The sequence below is a fragment of the Carettochelys insculpta genome, chromosome 31 (assembly GCF_033958435.1).
Source record: "Carettochelys insculpta isolate YL-2023 chromosome 31, ASM3395843v1, whole genome shotgun sequence".
Taxonomy (NCBI): Eukaryota; Metazoa; Chordata; order Testudines; family Carettochelyidae; genus Carettochelys; species Carettochelys insculpta.
In genome coordinates, this window is record NC_134167.1 from 13,192,254 (window position 1) to 13,216,093 (window position 23,840).

At 55.0% G+C, this 23,840-nt stretch overlaps 1 protein-coding gene across 6 annotated transcripts in view; it reads right to left on the minus strand.

The window, feature by feature from the left end:
• The window catches only part of NUDCD3 (NudC domain containing 3), a 55,187-nt gene that overhangs the window by 6,886 nt on the left and 24,461 nt on the right, over window positions 1-23,840 (minus strand). The window contains exons 3-5 of one of the 6 annotated variants that reach the window (XM_074981649.1): window positions 17,933-17,965; window positions 16,717-16,846; window positions 10,093-10,236 (exon numbers count right to left, since the gene is read on the minus strand). In XM_074981649.1, coding sequence (XP_074837750.1) covers window positions 10,093-10,236; window positions 16,717-16,846; window positions 17,933-17,965 — 307 coding nt within the window. Of the gene's footprint in view, window positions 1-10,092; window positions 10,237-16,716; window positions 16,850-17,932; window positions 17,969-23,840 lie in introns of all 6 variants that reach the window. The other 5 variants (XM_074981647.1, XM_074981648.1, XM_074981646.1 and 2 more) reach the window with 5 other exon arrangements.

Sequence of the window (23,840 nt, forward strand, 5' to 3'; positions counted from 1 at the left end):
TTTTATCCCAATGGCTCGATTCCATCTCCTAACAGCCGTGACGGGCGGCCGGGCCTTCCGCAGCCCCGGCACGGCTGCACCCGGCTCCCCTGTGCGCGATGCAGCCCCAGCCTCGGCCACCGCCTGCCACGCGGGTTTTAACAATACCCCATAGCCCCCCCGGCAGACAACGGCACACAAAAGGCAGCTGCGTGCTTACAGGGCTGGAAGGTAACGCAGAGCGAACGGGGAGGAATCGCCCGTCGCCACCCACGCGCTCAGAGCGGACGGGCCTCTCAGATGTGCCACATGATAGAGAAATTAAGACCCTCTGCGAGCCAGCTAACGACTCAGCTCGTCGACGACCCAGCGCGGTGCCCTCAGCGCGGAGATTTCACATTTCACCAACCCGGCACAGCCCTGCCTCGGCTCCCGTCAGTCGCTCCCCTGTGCACGAGCGTGGGAGGGGAGGAGGCTGAAATGTCACACGCTTTTAGCTGCCGCCCCTGCTCGGTGGGAACGCCTGTCCCTGCGCGCGCGATGCAGAACCTGCTCGGTGACAGGGGCCAGGAGTGCGGCTGAAGGAACGGCCGGCGGGAGGGGATAACCGCACTCTGGAGGCTGGCCAGGAGTCCCAGCAGAACAGGGGCGAGGCACGGGGCGGGGGGAGACCGCGCCGTCGCATTCGTTGCTGGGCAGACTTTCCATCGTAATGCTGCCGGCAGCAGGGCAGGAGTCTGACCCGGAGCACCGCCCGCAGCTGGGGTGGGGAGCACACAACGGGGGGCAGGCGCAGGCGAAACGTACACGAGTAAACATCGCATTGAGACACGCAGGGAATCCAATGCGGACAGCGGCTCCCGGGGATCTGTATTTCTCCGGCCCACCGCGCTGGGGCCAGCCAAGCTGCTTCTTCCTTCCCAGCGTGTTTTTTATTTTAACAATAACCTCAGCAGAGAAGATCGACGGCCTGTGCTGAGGCCTCTGCGAGATCATCCATAAAGCCAGACAATGCAATTTAGTCGAAGCTTGCAAGAGCTCCGCAGGGGGAACGGGGGCGGAAGCGCGCAGCTATTGAAGTGAGGAAGCAGGGAGACTTCCTCCGGAGCAGCCAGTCCTCTGGGCAAGAGGATCCAGGAAAATATCCCAAGGGCCAGCAGCACTGGCGATTCCGGCCAAGCTAACGCAGTCCTTCCCCTGGCAAGGCAGCAGACAGCTTCCACGGGCCCCGGGGGTGAGGCAGGCGGAGCCTCATGTCGAAGGGGAGGGGCATCATGCAGAAGGGGCGGGGCCTCGGGTGGCCAGCCCTCTGGGCTGGTTGGACCACAGTAGCTGGGATTGTCACAGACGCCTATGAACTGAACCGCCTCATGCCCCTGTGTGTATTCGTGGGGTGTTATCCCCATTTTACAGAGGGGGGAAACTGAGGTACAGACACACTAAGGGCAAGAACGTCCATTCATTTTGGATGCTCAGCAGTGCTGGCAGCCGCTGTGGGCCCCAAGGCAAGCGGGGGGGCCCAGTGCCATGCCCTGAAGGGACAGGACGATGGACAGAAGGGGTGGGGTTTAGGGCAACCACCCCACCACCCCGCTCCCTCTGAACCACACAAAGAGCAGCAGCACAGTGCTCCATGGCATTTCAAAGGAACCAGAGCACCGGCTGCTGCCATCGCCAAACAACCAGCAGTGCCTGGGGGCGACCATCCCCTTTGCCCTCCCCGTTGGCAGGCCCGTGGGCACCCAGCCAGAGGCGTCTACGGCACGAAAGTAGCAAGCACTACAAGCCAGTATTTCTGAAGCTTTCTGAGCGCCTGGAACACCAAGCAAGAATATTTTTTATGCAGAACACCTATTAAAATTTCCTCCAGCAAAAAAAATGGTCGTCAGACCTAAAAGCCAAACCCAGACAGGAACCTATCCAGCAAAACCAAAACCAAGTAATTGACTCGGGGGTCAGAGCGAGGAAGAAGCCAACTTGGATCTGGTTTTAATAACATCAGGGCAGGCTATCGAAAAAGTGGCAGATGCTCCCCACACACAGAGTTTAACATTCAGCACTCGGCCCCCCTGCAAATCAAACCTCGGGGGCTCTAGCTGGGCCCCCAGAAAATGAGGAACACGGGCAGCGATCAGCTGCGAAAGGCGAGGACTAGTAAGTGACTTGCCGAGGGTCACACGGGAACTCTGTGGCAGAGGCGGGGACTGAGTCAATTCTCCAAGGTAGAGCTCGGCTCCCTGAAGCACAAGGCTGCGCTTTGGTCCTGGAGCGGCCTGCTTTATTCATGGTACACCGCCTAACTTCCGCCACCACCGAGGCGGGGGCCCTGCAGACACAGCTTCGTTAAGGGGTTGATCCTGTCCCACTAAAAAAGAGGTGTGGGGCGGGTTTGCCATTGGGTTCAAGGGCAAATTCTGATTCAGTCCTCGAGTACTGGCCCACGGCGCCAGCAGAACAAAGCAGGCGGATGTAGAAAGGACCACCATAAGGTGGACACGTGGGCGCTGAGTTAAGGGTGACTTACACAGTCACGCTGCAGGAGACTCAGCACAACCCTGAGACCAGAAGCACCCAACTGCTCCGCACACCGCAACCCAAAAGGCAGGCTTTGCAGCTGGCCTTGCACGCCCCCCAGGCAGGTAGGCATCTCCACGCCCACAGCAAACCTGCTGGGGCAGCATGATCCTGCACAGAGATACTGGCCTGCCCTGCCCTGACTGCACAACTCCTCTCCCTGGCTGGTCCATCCCAACCACAGCGCTGCAGTGATTCCTACACCCTGTGGCCAGCTTGCCCGACTCCTGCACGGCTGTGGGGCTGGGTTATCGGCGGAACCAGCAAGAGCATCTTCTAGAGCGTGACAAAACGAAGCTGCAGTTAAAGGTCCCCAGAGCTGGCAGGGGGCTGGAGTTGACCCCCCCAGGTGTGATGCACTTGCTCCCTCGGAGCTGTCCCGAGCAACAAGAAGGCTGGGGAAATGGGACCGAGGCCCAGCTGCTGAGCTACCCAACGGTGATTGGTTTCAAGGGGAGGCAAGCTCTTCAGGGAGACAGTGGGGGACCAGTGTCAAGGATACAGGTTGGACACCTGCAGCGAGGAGGGAGGTGTAAGATGCTCAGATGGAGCAGAAGGGGCCGCCTTGTTGGGCTGGGGAAGAGAAGAGGAGCCAAGCAGAGGGATGGAAGCTGGGAGCGGAGATGGGAAACAGGGACGGGGTTTGGAGGGAGGACTCGCCGAGGAAAAGCAGCACCCGGGGTGCAATGTGATGCTGAGCCAGGGTCTGCTCATGCCTTCGCTGCAAGACAGCGTGTGCACAGCCAGCTGGGCTGGGAAGCACACAGGTCTGGTGCCACTCCTCGGTCTGAAGCAGTGTCTCTCCACCTTTCATCATCCACTTGAGGAATAAAGTTTTGTACTGTGCCTCAAGGCCTGTGCAGATGTACACCACCACCAAGCAGCTGGGCGCCACCTGAATCTCCCTGGGGAGGCCACCTGGGTGCACAGCTGACAAGGTGAGCTTCTGTCCTGGGGGCACTGGGGTGAGCGTACACTGTCCCAAGAGCCGGGGCTTCACCTTAGAGGGCAGGCAGCCCATCCAAGCACTGAGCAGGCTCTCCACTGGGCAGTTTGCTGTGGTGGCCAAGGCCTGAAATAATGCTGTGCTGGGATATGAACGGGAGCGAGGAAGCCAAAGGCTTTTTAAAAATAACATCCAAGGGGGAGTGCGAGAACAAGGTAGGAAGGGGAACAAAATTACAGGGCTGAGGTATGAAATGCCAACTTCACTTCAGCTCCAGCTAGCAAAGAACGTCAGTAATGAGCAATCAGGTAGCAGGAAGGGTGGCGAAGAGGCCAACGAGAGAATATCGGCACTATCAGGAGGGCGGCTCCACTAGAGCGCCCTGAGGAGGAGCAAAGGATTAACTTGGAGCTGCCACAAAGGGCAGGGGAGGTCACTGGGTGATTTCTGCCCTGGGGTCAGAGAGCGAGAGACCGATTAACAACACTGTCCCCTGAGCTCACTGGGGGCCAGGCAGACAAATGTTTTCACAGCTCTTCTAGGCAGGCCTTTGTAACAACCGCCCACGTGCTGTGCGCAACGCCGAGCGCAGGTTTCTAAAAACAGCACCTGCACGTCTATTTCCACCTCGCTCTTCGACGAGCGGGCTGGTGAAATGGAGAGGGGGAACGCAGAGAGGTATGCAGGGCCAGGGGTTCGCAGAGGCCCTTCGGGCAGCGTCATGTGGCAGTTGCCGAGACACGAGAAAGATGCAGGCTGGCTTGGACCGCGCAGCTGCAGAGACGGGGCTGGCTGGCTGTCGAACACCAGTCCAGCCAGCAGCCAAGCACTAAAAGAATCAGGAAACGGTGAGAGGCAGAGCGTTAGGCTGGGCAATCACAGCCGTGGGATTCCTTCCCTTGCCAGACCAGGACTTGGATGTGTTTCACAAACATGCTGGAGGACGGGGTGGAAAAATACAGTGATCCTTAACCTGATCACCTGCAAATTGGGTACAACTGTATCAGGCACCGCAGCACGGCTCAATACAGGCTGGGAGGAATAAATGCAGCCTGGAGGGTGATGAACTAAGAGCAAACCAGAATAAGACACAGAGGACCAAACCGGTTCAGCAGGACAGTCGCATGGGAGAGAGGAGACAACGTACGGGTCGGAGACACAGAGGCGAAGCAGCTAGAATGGGATGGCTGGGCTACAAGGGAAAAGAGCCCCATCAGGCCTACGTGTTTAAAAATCAGGCGAAAAGAGGGGACACAAGCGTTGACTAAGAGGAGGAGCGGGGAAAGGAGGAGGCAGGCTGCAGGATGGGGCGAGGGAGCTGGGAAACAGACGAGAGACAGGCAGGTAGGGAGCTGGAGACACCCTTGTGTAATCACAAGAGTTGCAGGGCCTGGGGAGAATGGTAACACTGCTTAAGGACTGAGGGAAAGTACATAGCTACAGGGAACGGAAGCTGCAGGCAGGAGAGATGAAACCTCACACAAACTTGGAGACAAAAAACGGTGGATTTCAAGGGAAAAGAAATCAGCCCGCTGCACTTGGTAGAGCCAGACCTCTGGGAGCGGAGCAGACATCCCAGCTCTAAATAGGGAGCTGACTGAAGACTCGTGTGGTCTGGCGAGAACGGCTGAGCCCGTGGAAGTCATCTGAGACACAGTGTGGGTGAGGTCAGAGCTTTTATTGGCTCCACTGGTGCTGGCGAGAGACGCAAGCTTTCGAGCTTACCCGCTCTCTCTCCAATAGCCTGGGACCAAACTGGCTGCAACAACACTGCCTCCAACTAGAAGCCGCTGCTTCTTTTTGTCCCTAGCGTCAGCAACATGGGCAGCCTGACAGCAGCTAAATGTCTGTGAGCGCACCCAGACCTGGCTTTGTACACGGGACTCTGCTGCTGCGTGTGCTCAGCTCAAATCCCAAGCTGAGCGCCTGGCTGGTGCTTAAGCAAGGCAGTGCAGTGGGCGATCACTGAGCCCAGTAACTCCCCGGCCCTGCCCCAGGACGATCCGTCAGAGCAGCGTGGAGGAAAAGGTCGGACCGCTGTCGCCAAAGTGCCTGCTGGGAGAACGCTAGGAATAGTCACTTGATACATTACAAGTTTGCTTCGGCCGCCCTGCCAGAGTAAGCCCAGCCAGCACTAACGTCGGTGGGAAATCAAACATCGGAGCGCCGCGCCGCGAATTCACCACTGCCCTGTTTCACACAGGCGAGTGCCGCAGAAGGACGGGCTTGCCGGCTCAACCAATCACAAACCAGACGGTTCTCCTACCCTGGACAGCTCACGGTAAGCGGGACTTCTGACAAACAACTGAAATGCAACCAACGAACGAGTGCGAGGCACCAGCAAGCCACTGGTGACTGTTCTGCCAGCAGAAAAGGAGACAGTCCTGCCTAAGAATTACTCACTAATCTCCAATTACCTTCACGAGCAATTTGGTCTCCCGCCGCGCTGCCCTGCCCACCACACTCCCACCATCAATATGTTAGAAGCCAGCTGGAGATTCTCACAACCCTCCACCTTTTCACTAACTTATGGCCTGACTCCCTCCCATTGCAATGGAAGCCGGAAAAGGCCCCGATCTCACTTTGCCAACTCGCTGGCCCCATCCTCCCCCAAACCCCTGTTGTTTAACAAACACAAGTCCTCTTGTGACCTGGGAACACCCACTGCAAACCTTGGCACAATCCGCCAGCTCCTAGGGTTCGCTCCCACGGAGAACGTCTCTGTTTCCTCCCTGGTGCTTGTTTTCCTTATTCCTCTAGTAGGGACCTCACTACAGCTTCTGGGAAATTCCAAAGTCAGTTACATCACTACGATCTGCTATTTTACCCTCCTCCAAAGCCCCATCAGGTGAGAAGACTCAGCTCTTTCTCACAGAAGCCCTGCTGCTTTGGCTTAGGCAAGTTCACTGACAGAGACCAAAAACTACAAGATCTCTACCAAATGTTCATAAACCTGAATTACCCACCAGGAGACGTAAAAAAAACCAAATTGACAGGGCCAGATGAATACCCAGAAACCAACTAGTCCAAGACAGGCCCAAGAAAGCCAAGAACAGAACACCACTGGTCATTACCTACAGCCCCCAACTCAAACCACTGCAACGCATCATTAAAGACCTACAACCTATCCTTAATCAGGATGCCACACTCCAGAAGGCCCGAGGTCACAGGCCTGTTCTCTCCTACAGACAACCTCCCAACCTTATAAGGATTCTCACCAGCAACCTCAGGCTAAACCACAGTACCACAATCCTGGAACTTTTCTTTGCAACAAGCCCCGTTGCCAACTTTGTCCACATATCTATTCTGGAGATACCATCACTGGACCTAACCACGTTAATTACAGAATCACGGGTACATTCTCATGTTCCTCAACGAACATCATATATGTCATCATGTGCCAACAATGCCCATACACCATGTATATAGGACAAACAGTAACGCTCTTCGACAAAGAAAAAATGGACACAAAACAGATGTCAAAAAAATCCTAATACACAAGCCTGTCCGCCAGCACTTGAATGGAGTGGGCCTTCTGGTAATGACCTGAAAGTCTGTGTTTTACAGAAAAGGAACTTTGTCAATCGCCTGCAAAGAGAGAGGCGCTGAGCTCGTTTATATGCCAATTCGACACATTAACGTGTGGTTTGAACTGGGACGGCAATTACCTGGCCCATTATAATGGCTCTTTTACATGCTTTGCTTTATTTGACTCTTTGACATCCCCCCCTCCTACCGCTCTGCTCTTCTGATTTGCCCACCTCGATTACAATTTGTCTGATTTGTCAACCTTGATAACTATTTTTGGTTCTCTGCGCCTTAAATATTGAGTCTGTTCTGGTCTGGATATGGGCTGGAGAAGTGGGTCTGTCCCACGAAAGCTCACCACCTAATAAATTATTTTGTTAATCTTTCAAGTGCTACTGGACTGCTTTTTTGTTTTGATAGAATACAGGCTAACACGGCCATCTCGCTGTTACAGCTCCTTGGTTAGAGCTTCAGTTTCCCCTGCGCTGCCAGTTGCAGTTCTATACGGCTGCCCGTTACCGTAGTCTGAGGGCCTTCCAGGTAACACTAACAGCGCTGTCCCTAGCGGATGTCCAGGCGCTGAGGTCCCATCACTCCCCCACCAGTGGGCTGCTTTCTATTTTCCATGACCTCCTTGGTAATGGGGGCAGGCTGTCCCCGTATGGTGACCGAAAACCCAGTGGTGCAATGAGGCACCAGAAGGTGTCTCCCACAGACTGCAAGAAGCTACGTAGAGCGTCGAGGAAGGGCGCTCTGTCCATCTGTGCAACGCCTCCCGGTGTTCCCGATGCCAGAGCCGGCCACACACGTCTCCTCACAGAGAGAGGCACAGTCAGGCTTGAAGGACAGTCACCGACCTCAGCTCTTGCCCTCCTTGCATAAATTTAACATTTCCGCCTGCTACCACTTGAGTGACAACTACATGGTCCCTTCTTGCCGATCTCTTTCTAACTCGGAGGTGCTCCTTCCCTGCCCAGGCCCCTCCGTGCCCCGGGGTGGCCACACACCTTCCTCCCTGCTTCAGCTGACACCTGTAAATGCAACCCGGCAGCTCTCCCTAGAAGCCTCGAGTCCAATGACTCTCTGGATGCAAGGGCACGAGGTGGACAGTTCCTTCACTCACCCTTGTACCGCGCCCCACTCCCACACGAGGTCAGGGCCTGCCGCGGGCACTGCACAGCGGTGGGACACCGACGCCAGGCCAGCACTGGGGCTGGCATCAGAGCTTTTTTGGGCTACCTGACGGGGCTGCAGCTCGTGGTAGTTCTATACACAATGAGGAGCCGCCCCAGCAAAACCCCCTCCGGCAGCTGGCCCTGAGCTAACAGTTCTACCCTGAGCGCTGCAGCCATCCAGCCTGATTAATGGCTTTCAACCCGAGACAGCCGGTGCAGGTAGCAGCCAGACATGGCTCCTAGCTGCTCCCATTGCGCAGGCAGGCTGGGACCTTGTTGGCCCTCCCGCACAACAACGCCTGCTTGACCCTGGAACAGCGCTCAAGACTAGTGGTGTAAAGACAGTTTCTTTAAAAGGGTGTTTACACCCACTCCAGCCTTGGCTCTCCCTAGGCTAACGATGGGTCTCAACTGCCCTTGGAAAACCTTGTTACTCCACTCAAGGCCAGAACAGTCTGGGAGAACCAGTCCTACAGACTGTGTCAGGACCAGCAAGAACCATGTTTGACCCTGGCCCCCCGCCCTGAAGCCCCACACCCCGATCAAGCAAAGGGAGAGGAAATTAATAGCCAGTAAACGCACACGCAGACCCCCGCCCCCCTGCAGCAGAGTTTTCACGCAGAAAGAAAAATGTGCCAGAGACTCCACAAAATCCACCAGGGACTTGGTTCGCTGGGGAAGGTGCCCAGATATTACAGCCCTGGGCAGTGGATAAAAGCCTATGCAGGATGGTGCTGACAAAGCTGCCATGCAGGGAGGGCCCCGGGCAAGACTGCAACATATGCACTGGAAAGGTGACAAGAATGGAGAGGCCTCTCCCTTTCATCGGCTGCTGGCTGGCTGAAGGCTGCCGAACCGCCCAGGTAACACTCCAGAAATAAAGATGCCGAGCTCAGGGCACACGGACCCCAGGCCCACCAGCTGTGTCACCGAACGCTCCTCTCTAATTAGTATGAGCGCAGCATGGCCGCTGCCACAGCGCGGCAGAGGTTAAGGCTGGGGAGGAGAGGGACAGTCCCTGCCTCAGGGAGCTTAACAGTCTAAATCAGATGACCCAGGACAGGGCAGAGGAAAGAGGAGGGGAGGGCCAGAAAGGATGGGGTGAGTCACAGGACAGGGTGGTGGCTCTCTCACACACAGGGGTAAGTGGGGACGGAGGTAGGGGAAGACAGGAGGAGGAGAAGCCAGCAGAGGCAGCCTGCAGCACTCACAGAGGGATCCGGAGAAGGACACCTGGCAGGTACGTTCTGCCTCGGCTCTGGCCAGGCAGCTGCCCATTGAACAGGGCTCTGGGCTGCAGCAGGGAGAGATCTCTCAACCCAAGCCCTGGAGCTGCCGTGACTGGTGGGGAAGAACCTCTCCCAGCTGGGGGAAAGGGAATGCTTCTTGCTGTACCCCTGGTGAGTCTGAGCCCCTTCCATGCCTTGAACCCCACCCCAGCCCCCGCCTGCACCCCAGAGCCCCTGGGCCCCGCGCCTGCCACATGAATTTCATCACGAGCCCCCATATGAAGGCGCTATGCCACGCCTCCTCCACACAGGTGTACAGAACACCACTCGGCGTGGGGAGACAGAGAGAACGCTGCCCAGACGTAGGGAAGGATGAGATCCCAGGCACAGGAAGGTGAGCAGAGCAAGCAGAGGGTGGAGACCACAGCCAGAGCCATGCAGCCAGTGAAGCGATGCTGGGGGCAGCAGGAACGCAAGTCTCGTGCAGAAGGATATGAGAGACCAGTCCACCATTCGGTGGGAAAGCCAAGTCAGGCCAGTGATTTGGCACAGGCCTCTAAGCGCCCGGCTTCGCAAGCCACCCTCTAAGCCGGGAGACAGCGTGCTGCTCTGCCCCTGCCCTGTGACTGCCAGGAGCGGCGCCGGACGTGGCAGCTCTTACCAAGATGCATTTCCCTGGCTCCAGGCTCCACAAGGAACTCTCCGTGTTGATCTTGTGGGTGAGCGTCCCTTCCATGAGGACACGCTGGCTGCTCCCCTCCTGCACGGCCACACGAATTGAGCTGCTGCTGAGATCCACCGACACCTGGAAGCATGGACACAAGGAAGTCACAGGTGAGGTTTCCCCAGCTTCCCTCCTCGTGCAAGCTGGGGGGCTGAAGGGGGGTAAACACCCACGGGGGATGAGAGAGAGGAAGCAATCCCCTCCTTCCGTAGCGCGGCAGCGGCAGGGAACTCTGCCACAGCTTCCGAGAAGACGGAAACCCCGGGACAGGCAGTCATTTGGTGGGGACTCTGATGCACACCCCATGCTCTCTCTGCAGTTAGATCTGCCGGCGTTGGCACACGCGCCTCGCCAGCTTGGAGAACAGGGCAACGAGAAGGGTGTTTATTCCTGTTCTAGGAAGGCTCCCGCAGCAGGACTGCGGTCTCCCTAAAGTCCTTGCACGCCCGCGAAAGACAAAGCGTGTTGCTGGGTTTCAGAGGCAGGCAGCTTGGCCTGGGCTCAACGTCCACCCCGGAGATTGACGGAGATTCCAGAATCAGCCCAAAAAGCAGCCCGATAGCAGTGAACTTGGGCTGGTTCTACGCCTCCTGCCGCGTCCGCGGTAGGGCTTGGGCAGCAGGTAATCACGGGGCAGGGGTGGAACATGCCTGTGGCACGCTGCCTCTGCGACAGCCCGGCTGGGGACAGGGCAAGAAAGGGAAGCCAGGAGACAGCAGGTTTTTATTCCCGGCATGCCCTGTACAGGAGGGAGGCCAGGTTCCTCACACAACAGCAGCGCTGCCATATGGGAGACCCTGCTCAAACCTGCTGTGGAGGGGACATGCTTCTTCCCAAAGGAGGCAAAGGCAACTGCTGCCTTGGTTCAGAGAGTGGTGTTACTTTCAGCCTCCAAAGAGACCATCTGTTCCTTCTTCCTCAGCCTCAAGCTGCAGCCACTGAAGACAGGGCTCAGAGGGGAGCCCTGCTCGGCTCTGCGCTGCCCTGTGAAAACAGAGGATGCTCTAACGCGCCAAGGAAAGGGAACCGCCGCACCCTTCGAACACTGGGCTACCATTGGGTTTGCCTGCACGCTCGCCCAGAGCTCCCCCGGAATTTGCGGCTGCTCTGCAGCTCGCATCTGAAGCGTTATTACATTAGCCATTGCCTAGGTGATCTCCAGCGACTCAGTGCAGGGAGAGAGAGTAAAACTGCTCCAGTTAGGGACTGCGCCACAGCTGCACTTGACAGATACCGCAGAGTGCGCCGAAGCCTGAGCCCCCTCTGACCGGTCCTTGCTGAGGTTTGGAGAAGAGCTGAGGAACCCCCCTGTGCACGCGGCGGAGGGCAAAGCGCTCCTGGGTGTTACTACCACTCAGTGCAGGAGTATCGGGTACCCAGCTGCCGGCAGAGCGTCTCTCTGAACCAAACCGAAGTGGGGGTGAGAGAAGCCCAAGGGAAATTCAGGAATCAAGGAGAAGGGGCCGGAGGACTGGCTCACGGAGGGGCTTGGCTGTGGCCCTCTGTCTCCTGGGTCCAGCCAACCCAGGACATACGTCCCTGGCAGCAAATTCCCGCCAAGAGACATCTGTGGCCTTTGTGAACCGAGCTGAGGGAATCCACGTCCTACGTAACCCCTCTGAGGAGCCACCTTCCCTTCCCACCCCTGAAGACGGGCCCCCCGAGCAGGCAAAGGCCTTCTGGAAGGGGTGGGTGCAGAGACTCTGGTGCTGCTCTGCAGGCAGAGCCCTTTCGCCTTGCCCCTTTCAGTGGGGCTGAAGGCGAATAGGAGCTGCCCCCGGGCTAACCACAGGTAGGCTCTGAGCAGCGAGGGGGCCCCGGATGCACCCGGGGCCCCGAGAGGGGAGATCAGTGCTTTAGCTGGAGTTCAGCAAACGCATGACTCACGGAATGCGTCTGCAATCTCCTTTAGCACCAGGTGACTAAGGAAGAAGGCACTTGAGGCTGGATGTACTTCTCCAAGGGACCTCCTAGGAACGATGGGAGACGAGGTAGCAACGAGGCCAGGGTAAGCGTGTCCCGGACCTGAGGCGTTAACTGCACCGTTTCAAAGAGAAGGGAAGATGCAGGCAGATGCCAGGCAAGGCGTGTTACTTCTAGTAAAGTCAATGGAGGACGGCTCCTCAGATTTGAAACGGCACCCACGAGAGCAGCCATGTCCAGATCCTTGGGGTGCTTTTTTCACTCCTCCCCCTGCAGCCACCCCAGCAGAAATGCCTGTCTGAACATGTGATGGGCCAGATGAGATCTCACACGGCAGCCACACGCCATAAGACAGCTCCGCCATGCACAGAGAGCTCAGCTCATGGCGCTCCCACCACCTCCTGGCTCCTTTCCCCACAGCGGCCGCCCATTAAATTCAAAACCATCTCCCCGTCCTGGGACCGCCCTTACTGCCCGTCCCCCTACAATCATCACTCCCCACCACACCTCCATTCCACTCGATTCACGAAAGACACGGCCCAAGGGTGCAGGAGAACGCAACTCACACCTGGGCTGTGCCGGGATGGTGCACCTAAGTCCTGTGAGAGGCCAGAACGGCTGTGGGCCCTGCTGAGTTCAGAGCCAAGTGCAGAACTCAGCTTTTCCGTGTCGTTTTCAGCCCCAATAATTTCCTCGCACACAAATACGCCCACACACACCCACACCGAGCAAGCAAGCCAACAAAAAACCCGATGAACTAATCCAGCTCTCTCTCTGACAGGAAGAAAGACTGTCATTGTTATTTCTATGTTCAAGTTCTGGGGAGGCCCTCACATTAATGTGATGGGGTGGGGGAGGGACAAGCAATCAGGGTTTGAGATAAGAGAAACCTCTACCCCCCCGGCCTCCTGCTGCTGCTCCAGGGACAGGCCACAGAGCTCTCCACAAGCTAAATTTAAGCTTGCCTGGGCCAAAATGCCATAGCAACAGTCCTAATTCAAAAGTTAATAATGTTTAAAATGAGACTTTAAATCATCTTTGGTGCTGGGCAGTAGTTTGCAGCCGAGCAAGCCCAGGGAAGTAGATATTAATCTCACCTGACTTTGGCTTTTCTGCTACCAAGTAGAATAAACGCTTCCAATTTTCAAGATGTCGTCATTCACAAACGCTATGTCCATTCGCTTTTGAGCTTGGGGGAGAAATTTTGCTGTGACCCCGGAGCTCGTCTCCTGATTCTAATGTCACTAAGGATGCTTAGAGAGGGTGTCAAGATCTGGTATAAAGGAAAACTCCGCCGCGACCTTGGCTCTGGAGTTGCTTCCATGACATTGGACAGGTAAAAAAAGGAGGTGACACTGCCATGCACATGAGCCACTTCACTACACCACCTGCTGCTGAGAAAGGGAGCCCCAGAAATCCAAGACTGATGAGGCCGATGCTACCGACACCTCTCAACAGCTGGGGTCAGGCAGGGATGAGCTTGCAGACTCAGGGTCCCGCACCAATGCTCCCAGCAGGGCCTCTGTCCACATCAGGTCATGTGGCAGTGCAGCTGTGTGGAAAGACCTGCGGTTTCTGTGCAACGGGTCAGGACCGGATAAGAAAATACAAATGGTCTCGCTGCTGTCTCCCCTCCCACAGCCAGCCCTGCTCCTGCTTAACGCTGAGAAACGCTGCTTTTACAACGGACAAATGGATTTTTGGGAGCACAAGCTTCTGTGGGCAAAGATGTGCTTCGTCAGATGCATGCCTCAGACGAAGCAGACCTTGGCCCAGAAAAGCTTATGCTCCAAAACTCTGTTAGCCTATAAAGTACCACAGGACTACTTCTCGCAGATACAGACTGTCACAGCTCCCGCTCTCATGCTGTTCCAATGCGAGGCTCCTGAGGATGTGGCCAAAAGGACATGGCTAGTTTGCCACAGACCCTACTGGCCTGCCAACAACCCGCCTTCTGAGCGTTCTCATTCCTGTCGCTGAGACGCCCCTTCCTGCAGCAAAGGGCCACGCCCGTGCTCACGCCCTTGACTAGCTGCCTTGCCGTGATGTTACTGGTGAGGAAAAACCAGACACGGGGAATCGTGGAGCTATGCTGATCTCCCGCACAGAAGCAGCAGGAGAAGCGAGGAGCTCCTGCCTCCCATTGAAACTTCTGCACAGAGTGGTGGGAAAGCCTGCAGAGCAGCTGCCTGCATACGCACAACTCCAGCTAGCACCAAGTGCCACGATCTGTGGCCGCTTCCGAAAGGGACAGAATGCTCGGAAACACTCCTTAAGATTCAACCCCTCTGTGGGATGAGCGAGGGAGAAACCAGAGATTATTTCACCCACCACCCCAATGCAGCCACCTGTGCATTGGCCAAGCCAGCTGTTTTAGCAGCATGCCGCCTTGCTACCTAATTGTGTAGGATTACAAATGAAGAAAGCTCAAACCAGTTGAATGTGCAGGGTTGCTGGGAGAGGCAGAAAGTAACCGTGGAGGTGGACTCAGACAAGACACTGGGGCTTATACGCTGGCCCTTGGGAATGTTAATGAACACAGATCGTCTCATCTTCACACTACAGCACCTCCTTCATCATCCTAGGAAATCGGCTGAGAGCAGCTCACAGGAACGACCCCTAGCCGACAAGCCACCAGCATCCCTCCTACAAACCCTAAGTGGTCTCCCATGCACCTAGATGCTGCTTAGCTTCTGAGATTTGAAGGGAAGGTTGCACAGGGCAGGAGCATCTGTGAGCAGGTCGCATGGGGCTTTCCTGATCACAATCCTAGCTAACCCGCCCTGGGAGAGACAAGGAAAGGAGAAGTGATGTAAACAGAGCTAAAAAATAGCCCAAAGTGACTGCAGCGGCCATCGAACTGCGCTGCCAGGGACAGCTGGGTCACCCACGAGGTCATGCTGGGAAGCTTGTTAAATGGAAAGGAGGGAAAAATTAAAAACTGCAAGCCAGGAGTTTCTTTGCTCCTCTTTCTTCTAAGCAGAGTAACGAGTGACCCTTCCCTCTCCCCAGTCCAGTCCCTTCTCTTGCTGGGCCTGTGGCCTTCCGCTCATGATGCAAAGAGGTTTGGGAGCACAAGAACCATTCTCAGCAACGGCTCTGCTGTGCACACAGGCAGTACCAGAGCGCAGCACCCTGCGCCTTCAGCTGCATGCAGACAGCTGCGTGCTTTCAAGCCAGGGCCAGAACTTCCCCTGCTTTGAGGGTGTCCCCAGAGTGGAAAAACCCCTCACTGCAAAAGAAGGGGGAAGCGGGGTTTGCTCTGAGCCCTCGGAAGCAATGGGTTAGTTTCCTTTCCCAGCCGGTAAAGACAAAGGGGTCTGGAGCGCCCCCTGCCGGCCCTGCAGCCGTAATTAACTGCGCTCTCCTGAGGCCTGCGCTGCCACTGTTGATTAGGCTGATGCACAAACAAAGCTACTTCAGCAGGATCCGGAGCTGTGTAGGTTGGAGTTGGTGAACAAAACCGACTGTGCTCATTTCAGCTGCCCTGAAAACAGAGGGGAAGAAAACACCGTGTTTCCCAAATGGAAAAATACAACGTCAGCGCGGGCTCCTAGGACAGCAAGAAACCGCGGGCGCCAACAAGCGGTCTGATGGTGCAGCCCTCTTGAACCCAGCCCGCCGACGAGACAGCAGAGGGGTGGAATTTACATCGGCTTTCCCAAACCCACCCGCTCAGCCCAGCCCAGCTCACAGAGGAGGGCAGCTCCAGGTCCTGTTGATTTCCCCGTGGGTAAAAGATAACAGAGAAGTCGCTCGCCAACGGGTCTGTGCCAGGGGGGAAAAAAAAAACCCATCTCCATCCACCCACAGGCCCGTGCACAAACCGAGCAGGGGCTGATGATGCTAGCACAGGGTAGCGGCCGCAAGGGAGACAACAGGGCAGGGATTGGATGGCGAAAGGGCCCTGACTCATTCGCTGAAACCCAGCTCCCCTGGCCTCGCGAGTCAGTGGCCAAGGGAAACAGTCTGGGGTGAAATGAAGCAGGCCATTCTGCCGCATGCCTCAGCTGGAGTCACATGAGCTGCACTTGCTTGAATCCGCCCTGCAGGCTGCGGCAGGAGCTGTTCCAGCAGCAGCGCAAATCAGAGCTGCGGAGAGCCGAGAGCCAAGGGGCAGTCTGAGAGGGACGGGGACCTTGGCGGGATGACCTGGCCTTCGCTTCCACCCCTTCGGATAACACGCTTCCTTAGGAAGCTGCAGCTTGAAGGCAATGCCTGGCATTCAGTGCGGGCGTGTAACGTATCCCACCCAGGGGAGTCACTCGGAGGCAGCAACTGGGTTCCACAAGGAGGTGAGCGGGGAAGGGAGGAAATACGCCATATATTCCTCCAGGGAAGCACCAAGGCAGCGCCTGGGATCGGCAGGGGTAGGGCCCTCTGACCAAGCCAGGATAGTTACGCGCTGGGGTCCTGCGCCCGCACAGGCTACGCGTGCCAGCAGCTTTCTGCTGAACTGAAAAGTAATTAGACATGGGCTCCAGCGGGCAAGTTTGGGGCACCCGTAACAGCACACCCGCGCCTGCTCCGGCGTAGCTCAGCACCACTCTGCAGGCAATTAGAGCTTCTAAGAAACACACCGGCAGGCTGGGACGAGGGAGCTCGTCGCCCGCCACTGCCAGCGCCGGCGCTCATTACCTGCCTGCCTTTCACGACGTGCTTGGGCACTGGCACTTTAATCTCCAGGTCGCTGTAGTCTTGGGACCAGGCGTAGTTCTCTCGCACCGCTCCGTTGTAGCTGTCAGGGTTGGTCTGGTACTGCTCCTGCCTGCTGAGGGGACAGAGCGAGATGCTGCTTGTCAAGGGGCTCTGCGCGCAGAGAGCCAGGAAGCCCCAGGCACGCTGGGAGGCAGATGGAGAGTGCCCGGCTTGTAACCGGTCACCTGGAGGAGCAGCAAAGAGCACCAGTAAGCCGCTTCACAATCTGAGAGCCATCCCTGGGGCCGCCCTTCGCTGGGGAGACCCACTAAGGGCACAGGCTTCCACAGGTCTCCCCCAGCCCCGGGACCCCTTGCGTGGCCAGAGGGCTCTCCGTTGCCTTGCCAGTTTGCTGCTTCCTAAAGGCAACGGCTCGAACACCAGCGCCTTTCCCACCCGGGCCTGCGGCAGAAATGCCCACGGCCAGCCCAGGATGGGAGGCCTGGGAACGTGCCAATGGATCAGCACACAATGCATCCGGGTATGCTGGGCCTGGACAAAGATTACCGCCAGTCCAGACGTGTCTAGCCTCACCCAGTGACCTCAGCATGCCAGGGTGGGAAAAGGAGAGGAGGGACACAGGACAACCCAAGGAAAAAGAAGAGCAGGAGAATGGAAGCTAATGGGATTTTCTAAGCAACATTTAGCTGCAGCCAGCTTTCCTTTTACTCCTTAACAGGCGCTGAACTGGATGAAGGGTGAGGACACATGCCGCCTTCCCACCAGGCTGCCACTCCATGGAGTGGCACAGAAGCCACCACTGGGGCAGGGGGCTGGACTCGATGGCCTCTCGAGGTCCCTTCCAGTCCTAGTATTCTATGATTCTGTATCCACAAAGCCTGCTCCCATGGCCTGGCCAGACCAGAGAGAAGTGCTCCTAGCGGTCACCAGCAGGAAGGCAGTAGACTGCGGTAGAGGGGCATGAGGACAGCTGGGAAAGAGGAGGTGGGCCATATCGAATGCTTGGCTGCTGGAGGTCACAGGTAAAACCCACGCCCCCGCCCCCCCCCAAAACCAGGGCTAATGTCTCGCCACTTAAAACGTCTAACTCGTTAACATCCTTTCGTGGTACCCTTCAGCTCAGTGACAATATCCCAGAATGCTTCAACTGTGATATAATTAAGGTCAGAGATTGCAAAAAAAAAGAAAAAGGCACCTGGCATTTGTGGTCTGTTGCTGCGAGATGGTTCTGCTGAGCCAGGGACGAGCAGAAGGAGAATTCCGCAGAGGGAGAAAGATTTTTTGGAAGTTAACGGAATCTGGTTTTTGTGCTGCTCGATTTCCAGCCGCCCCCCCCGCCCCGGCCCCACCCCAAGCCTGGAGCTTCCGCCTCAGAATCTGGGCTGCATCAGGTCTCTTCTCTCTTTTGCATTCAGCTTAAGAAACCAAAGAAGACAAAACGCTTAGGCTGACTGCCGTACGGGGTAATTGGGGTTTCGGGAACAAACGTTAATTGCCTTGACTCTGAGAGGTTTCTACTATAAAGACAAGGGCAAGAGCTGCCTGTTAAGGTGCAAGAAAACTTAGAATCATAGGCCTGGAAGAGACCTCAGGAGGTCAGTGTGTCCAACCCCCTGCTGAAAGAAGGGCCAATCCCAACTAATCATCTCAGCCAGGGCTTTTATCAAGCCAGGCCTTAAAGACCCCTAGGGAAGGGCATTCCACCACTCCTAAGGTAACGCGCTCCAGCACTTCACCTCCCTCCTCGTGAAGCAGTTTCTTCTACTATCTAACTAACCTAGACCTCCCCCACCACAACTTGAAACCATTTTTCCTCATTCTGTCATCTGTCACCACAAAGAACAGCCTCTCTCCATCCTCTGGCTGCTATCAAATTGCCCCTCATTCTTTTCTTCTGTAGACTAAATACACTCAAATCCTTCAGCCTCTCCTAGTAGGTTGTGTGCTCCAGCCTACTATGCATTTTTGTCCATGTTCTTCCTGTAACGTGGGGCCCAGGATAAGATGCTAGACTATAGAAGCAGCCTTGCCAGTGCTGAATAAAGAGAAATAATCACTTCCCTAGATCTGCTGGCAATGCTCCAATTAATGGCAACCCAATATGCCATTAGCTTTCTTGGCTACCAGGGCACACTCCTGGCTCATATCCAGCTTCTCATCCACTGTAATCACTAGGCCCGTTCCTGCACAACCGCTGCTTAAACAGGAGGCCCCTAGCCTGTAGCAGTGCCTGGGATTACTCCGTCCCAAGTGCAGGACTCTGCACTTCTCCTCATTGAGCCTCATCAGAATTCTTTCAGCCCAATCCTCCAATTTATCCAGGTGTCCCTGGACTCTATCCCTGCCTTCCAGCACATTAGCCTCAACGCTTTCGTTGTAGTGGTGGTTTTTAAGAACTGACCTATTTGGGACCCCTGTAGCTCACCATTACCTCTCCAAATGGAGTTGGGTACACATAAAAATCCACAGATTACTGAAGCGATTCGAGGGTCTGATGAGTCCTTTTTAAACAATACCAAAGCCGTTGCTTATCTAAATTGCTTGATAAAATTTTGATTTAGCAAAGATGTTTTCTGTTCGCCTGTGATAGTAGCCAGAGTGTAATCAGCATCCTTGCCTGCTTGCTGAATTCTCTGTTTCAGTTGTGTGGCTCTTACCACTCAACGCCCTGTTGCAAGGTCTGAGGGCACAACCCATATGGGCATAAACCCTCTGCCCCATCCAAAAGCACAACAGTGAGATCCGCTAGTGCATATCCTGTAACTTACCAGTGAAAGCAACTCCATACAACAGAGTAATTCCAGTGCACAAAGGGACCGAACTAAAGCAAAGAACCCAACTGCTTTCACAGCTGTGGGAATCTTACGGGATATTTATAACAGCAATCCATAGAATTTCCAGCTGGAAGTGTGATTCCTAACTTGTAAACGTCCCTTTAAATCACTGTCAGACTACCATCGCTTTCGATGTAAACTCACAGGGAGCGTTTTTTTTTTTTTTTAAATAATTTCTAAACATAGCTACAGCGCTAACAAAAGTCTGAGTTATTTTAAAATGTTTTGACATGTACCTAGTCTTCCATCTCGTTAATATAAACAAGGGCTGCAGCAAGTTATGTAACAGGTAGCGTAACGGACCCCGAAGACAGCCCGCCCAAGGGACCGTCTCCCATGCACCACCCACACACTGCTAGGCCTTTAACCAACCCAGCGTGGGTGGTTTCCAGCTGAAATGATCGCTGGAGATTATATAAGAGATTTTAATTAAATTAGCCCGTTTATTATTTAAGAGTTCAAAGGGTAAAAATAAGTATTCGCTAGCTTTATTAAAGCACCCTCTCGGTGGGTGGTTTTGAAAGGGGTTGCTGAAATTAACAAATGGGAGGGAGCGGTCCAAGAATGGGGTCTGAGCTCTGCACGGTATGTCCTGTCCCTGCGGAAAGGGCCCAGAGCAGAGAGTTAAGGAGGGTATTGAAACACTTTGTCAAAGTTTGACTCGCTTGGCGTTTGCCCATTGGGTCTCCATTTCCATGGAGACGGGGTTGGCATGGCAGCAGAACACCAGCAGTCTTGCTGGTTGGTTCCAGCTGCCAGCTTCCAAAACCGCCTACAGATTTCAGGAACCAAAAGCACTGGAGGACAAATAGAAAACGAAAGCGCAGGGGAAGATTTCAGACACCCTACAACACTCTCGCCCACAACTAGCAGAGTCATCACAGGAGGGCAAACAGGCTAATGGCTTCCAAGCCACCCAATCACTGCAGATACCTGCCCAGCTTGAACAAAACAAACATCGATTCTAGCTCAGGGTCCTGGCATCAGCTGCAGCTACAGACGCAAGGCTGAACTGTCATGTTGCCATGAAAGTAGGATGCCTCAAAAGAGCTGTCTGAAAAGAGCATTTTATGGTTACACCACACGATCCATGCAGAGAGAGAGGATGGTCAAGTGGTTAGGATTCTATCCTGGGCATTTGAAGAGCCAGAGTCAATTCACCCGCTCTGCCACAGATGTCCTGTGAGACCTTGGGCATGTCACTTAGCCTTCCAGGCCTCAGGTCTCTATCTCCACTGAAGATCATAAGGGGCTCAAGACACTGTGGATACAGAAGTCCGAGGTAGACAGAGACTCACGTTTCTCACCCCGTCACAAGAGACGAAATCTAGAGCTCTGCATAAGGGTCACGAAAAACAACAGTGGATGCTAATCAATTAAAAGCTTTTTGTAGTAAGTCACAGAACTGGGGGCTGATGCCCAATATTTAGAGGCAGGGTCTGCAACACCCAAATCAATTCCTCCATTCTCATTGCTTTTTATAAAGGGCAGGAATTGCATTTGGCTTTCTGACAGGTAAAGGGGGTATGCGTGTGCGTGAGCACACTTTTTTTTTTTTTTTTTAAAAACAGCAGGGGCTGTGCTTGCTTGTTTCCAGGGGACATAATCACATCTTAATTTACCTGGGTTTGCTGAAGGACCCCTTGTAGGGCTGGAGAAAGGAGGACATTACAAGCGCTATTGAGAAAGGATCAGCAGCGGGGAAGTAGCCGTGTTAGTCTGTATTCTAACAGAACAAACCAGTAGCCCTGTAGCACTTTAAAGAGCTTTCGTGGGACAGACCCATTTCTCCTGCTCTACCAGAACTGGGTCTGTCCCACAAAAGCTCATCACCTGACAAATTATTTTGTTAGTCTTTAAAGTGTTACAGGACTGCCGCTTTGTTTTGCAACAAAGGGTCAAGCTACCTCAAACCCTTTTTTCCGGGGGTTACTGCCTATTTAACTCAAACCCCTACAAAACAGCTGGGAGGAAAAGCACTCTGTGAAATATGCAAAACCTCCACTCCAACTCAGGGCCAAGAAACTCCTGCTCCAGTTTTCCAGCCCTCCACAGAGCCATCCCACAAATCCAGGAAAGACAATATTTGAGGTTTCTAAGAGCAGGAAAACAAACCTTTCAAGTCTTCCGACAGCCCCCAGAAGGAAGCGGCACGACTTTTTCCACCTTAAAGCCATGTGGCCGTGTAGGTAATGGGCCGCATTCGCCATAGGCTGAGCGCTTTTGCGACCAGCCAGGAGAAATTTAGGTGCCACCCAGCTGATTCGCAGAGTACCCACCGCCACCCAGAGCTGGCAGCGTGCGTTCCTATGGGTGGTGCTCAGCTGCACGTGCCTTCATGGGCGTAAGAACATTTATTCCGCCCATTGATGGAAAAATTTAGAGGGAATCTTGCGGAAGCTGAAGTGGGGAGGAAATCTAGCTCACAAAACAATACCAGCGTATTTTCTTGACTGCCAGGCACAGAAGAGGGTGAGCCATCCGCAAGACAGACGATCAGGAAGCTCACTGGACCAGTTGCTTTGGATGGGGTGGGCAAACTTTTTATGTTGGGCCCTACTTTTTATCCCTGCACTAAACAGCCCCTTTCCCCCCACGCACCAGCCCATCTAATGCAATCCAAACCCATGGGCATTTCAGTTACGTTCTATGAAAAGAGCCCCTTTTGGCACGCGTAAGAAAATAAGCCTTTTATTAATCAGTTTATAAATGCAAACACACACACACACACACACACACACACACACACACGATGGATAAGCCTGACACGCAGCAGCCAAACATGCTGAAATTTCACACCCCCTCCCCGCGGGGACCATCCCCCAGTTTGCTCACCCCTGGTCTGGGGCTTCCTACCAGCGAGCACAAGGCAGGCTGGGATTTTTATTTCACAAACTGAAGCCGGAGGACTGTATTTTAGGGGAGTTTACAGGCCTCTTGTGGGTCCCTTAAAGCTCATTTTAATTGATAGTCGTTTCTAACCAAACAGGGGCATTGGAAGACTTCCCTTTACAATTGGTGCTGCTAGGAAACCTCCAGGCATTCAGTTTCTGCAGCCCAATCTGCATGGCAAGCTGGGTCTGCTTGTTAAAGGGCTGCTCCGCATTTCTAATTGGTGCTGCGGAGGCAGCAGGCACTTTGCAAGGCAAATAAGGAAAGTGCTCAGAGGTCACTCTGCCCCCGCCAGGCCTGGAGAGAAGTCAGTCTGGAGCAGGACACGGGCACGTGCCAAGAGGGCAGGACAGAGAAGCAGCAAGGCACGGAAACGGCCAAACAGCAAGGTTTAAATCCAAGTGGAATGGCTGCATCACACACACACTAGAGCTGCCGCATCCCCTGAGGCGGGAAGAAGCTAAATATGAAGCAGTCCAAGCGCACAGGTCATGCCTCGCAGCTACTTGAGGCAGTCACTGCAGGCCTCTGTACAGCCCGTGCTTCTCCGCTGGGAAACCTGGGTGAGAAAGCTGCAGCGCGTCGAAAACGCAACGACCGTGCAGCTGCACGTCCCTGGAGAAGGAAGTAGTGCTCACGCAGAACTGGGGGAGCAGTTTTGCAGCCCAGATGGGAGTCTGGCCTCACAACAGCCCAGGGAAGTAAGCCAACATTACTTCTGGGGAAACTGAGGCAGGGTGACTCCCTCGCCAGTGTCTGATTCTCCCTCCAAGCTAGGCAAGGCTTTGTCTTTTCACAGAATGGTGCAGCCTGACAGCACACACCTCTCTGAGGGTGGAGGCAGACGGCTGTCTCTCTATGCCCAGAGAGGGCGCACCAAGTTAAAGCCCTACAACGTGTACCATTGACACTGACTGGGGGGGAGGGAGGTTTGAGGGAGGCAGGATGGACCTAGGAAAGTGTAATCTTCTAAAGGCAGCAGGGCTAACATCTGTACCTTGTGCAGGAGCTCCAGGTGAGGACTTCCGTCACAGCTCCTGTTTACACCCCAGGAGAGCACCGAGTTCGCTGCCAGCCCAGAGGGAACGGTGCCGTTCACTGACTCATCAGCACCATTTCCACCAGCAACCAACAGGCACCTCCAATCCCAACAGTGCCCTGGTCTAGCCTGCCGTGGCTTAGACAAGCCTTTGTGTTAGCCCCACTGGAAACCTGGCTGAGATTAGCGGGAAACCAGGCTGATCCCCTGGCCCTAGAAACACTGGAGTGGCTGTAGCATTTCAAAGGACTGGGGCAGACAGGATTCAGAAGGCAACTTCTTCCGGGATTGCCTCCTGCCACACTGGGGCATGGGAAGACAGCCCTGAGGTCAAACAC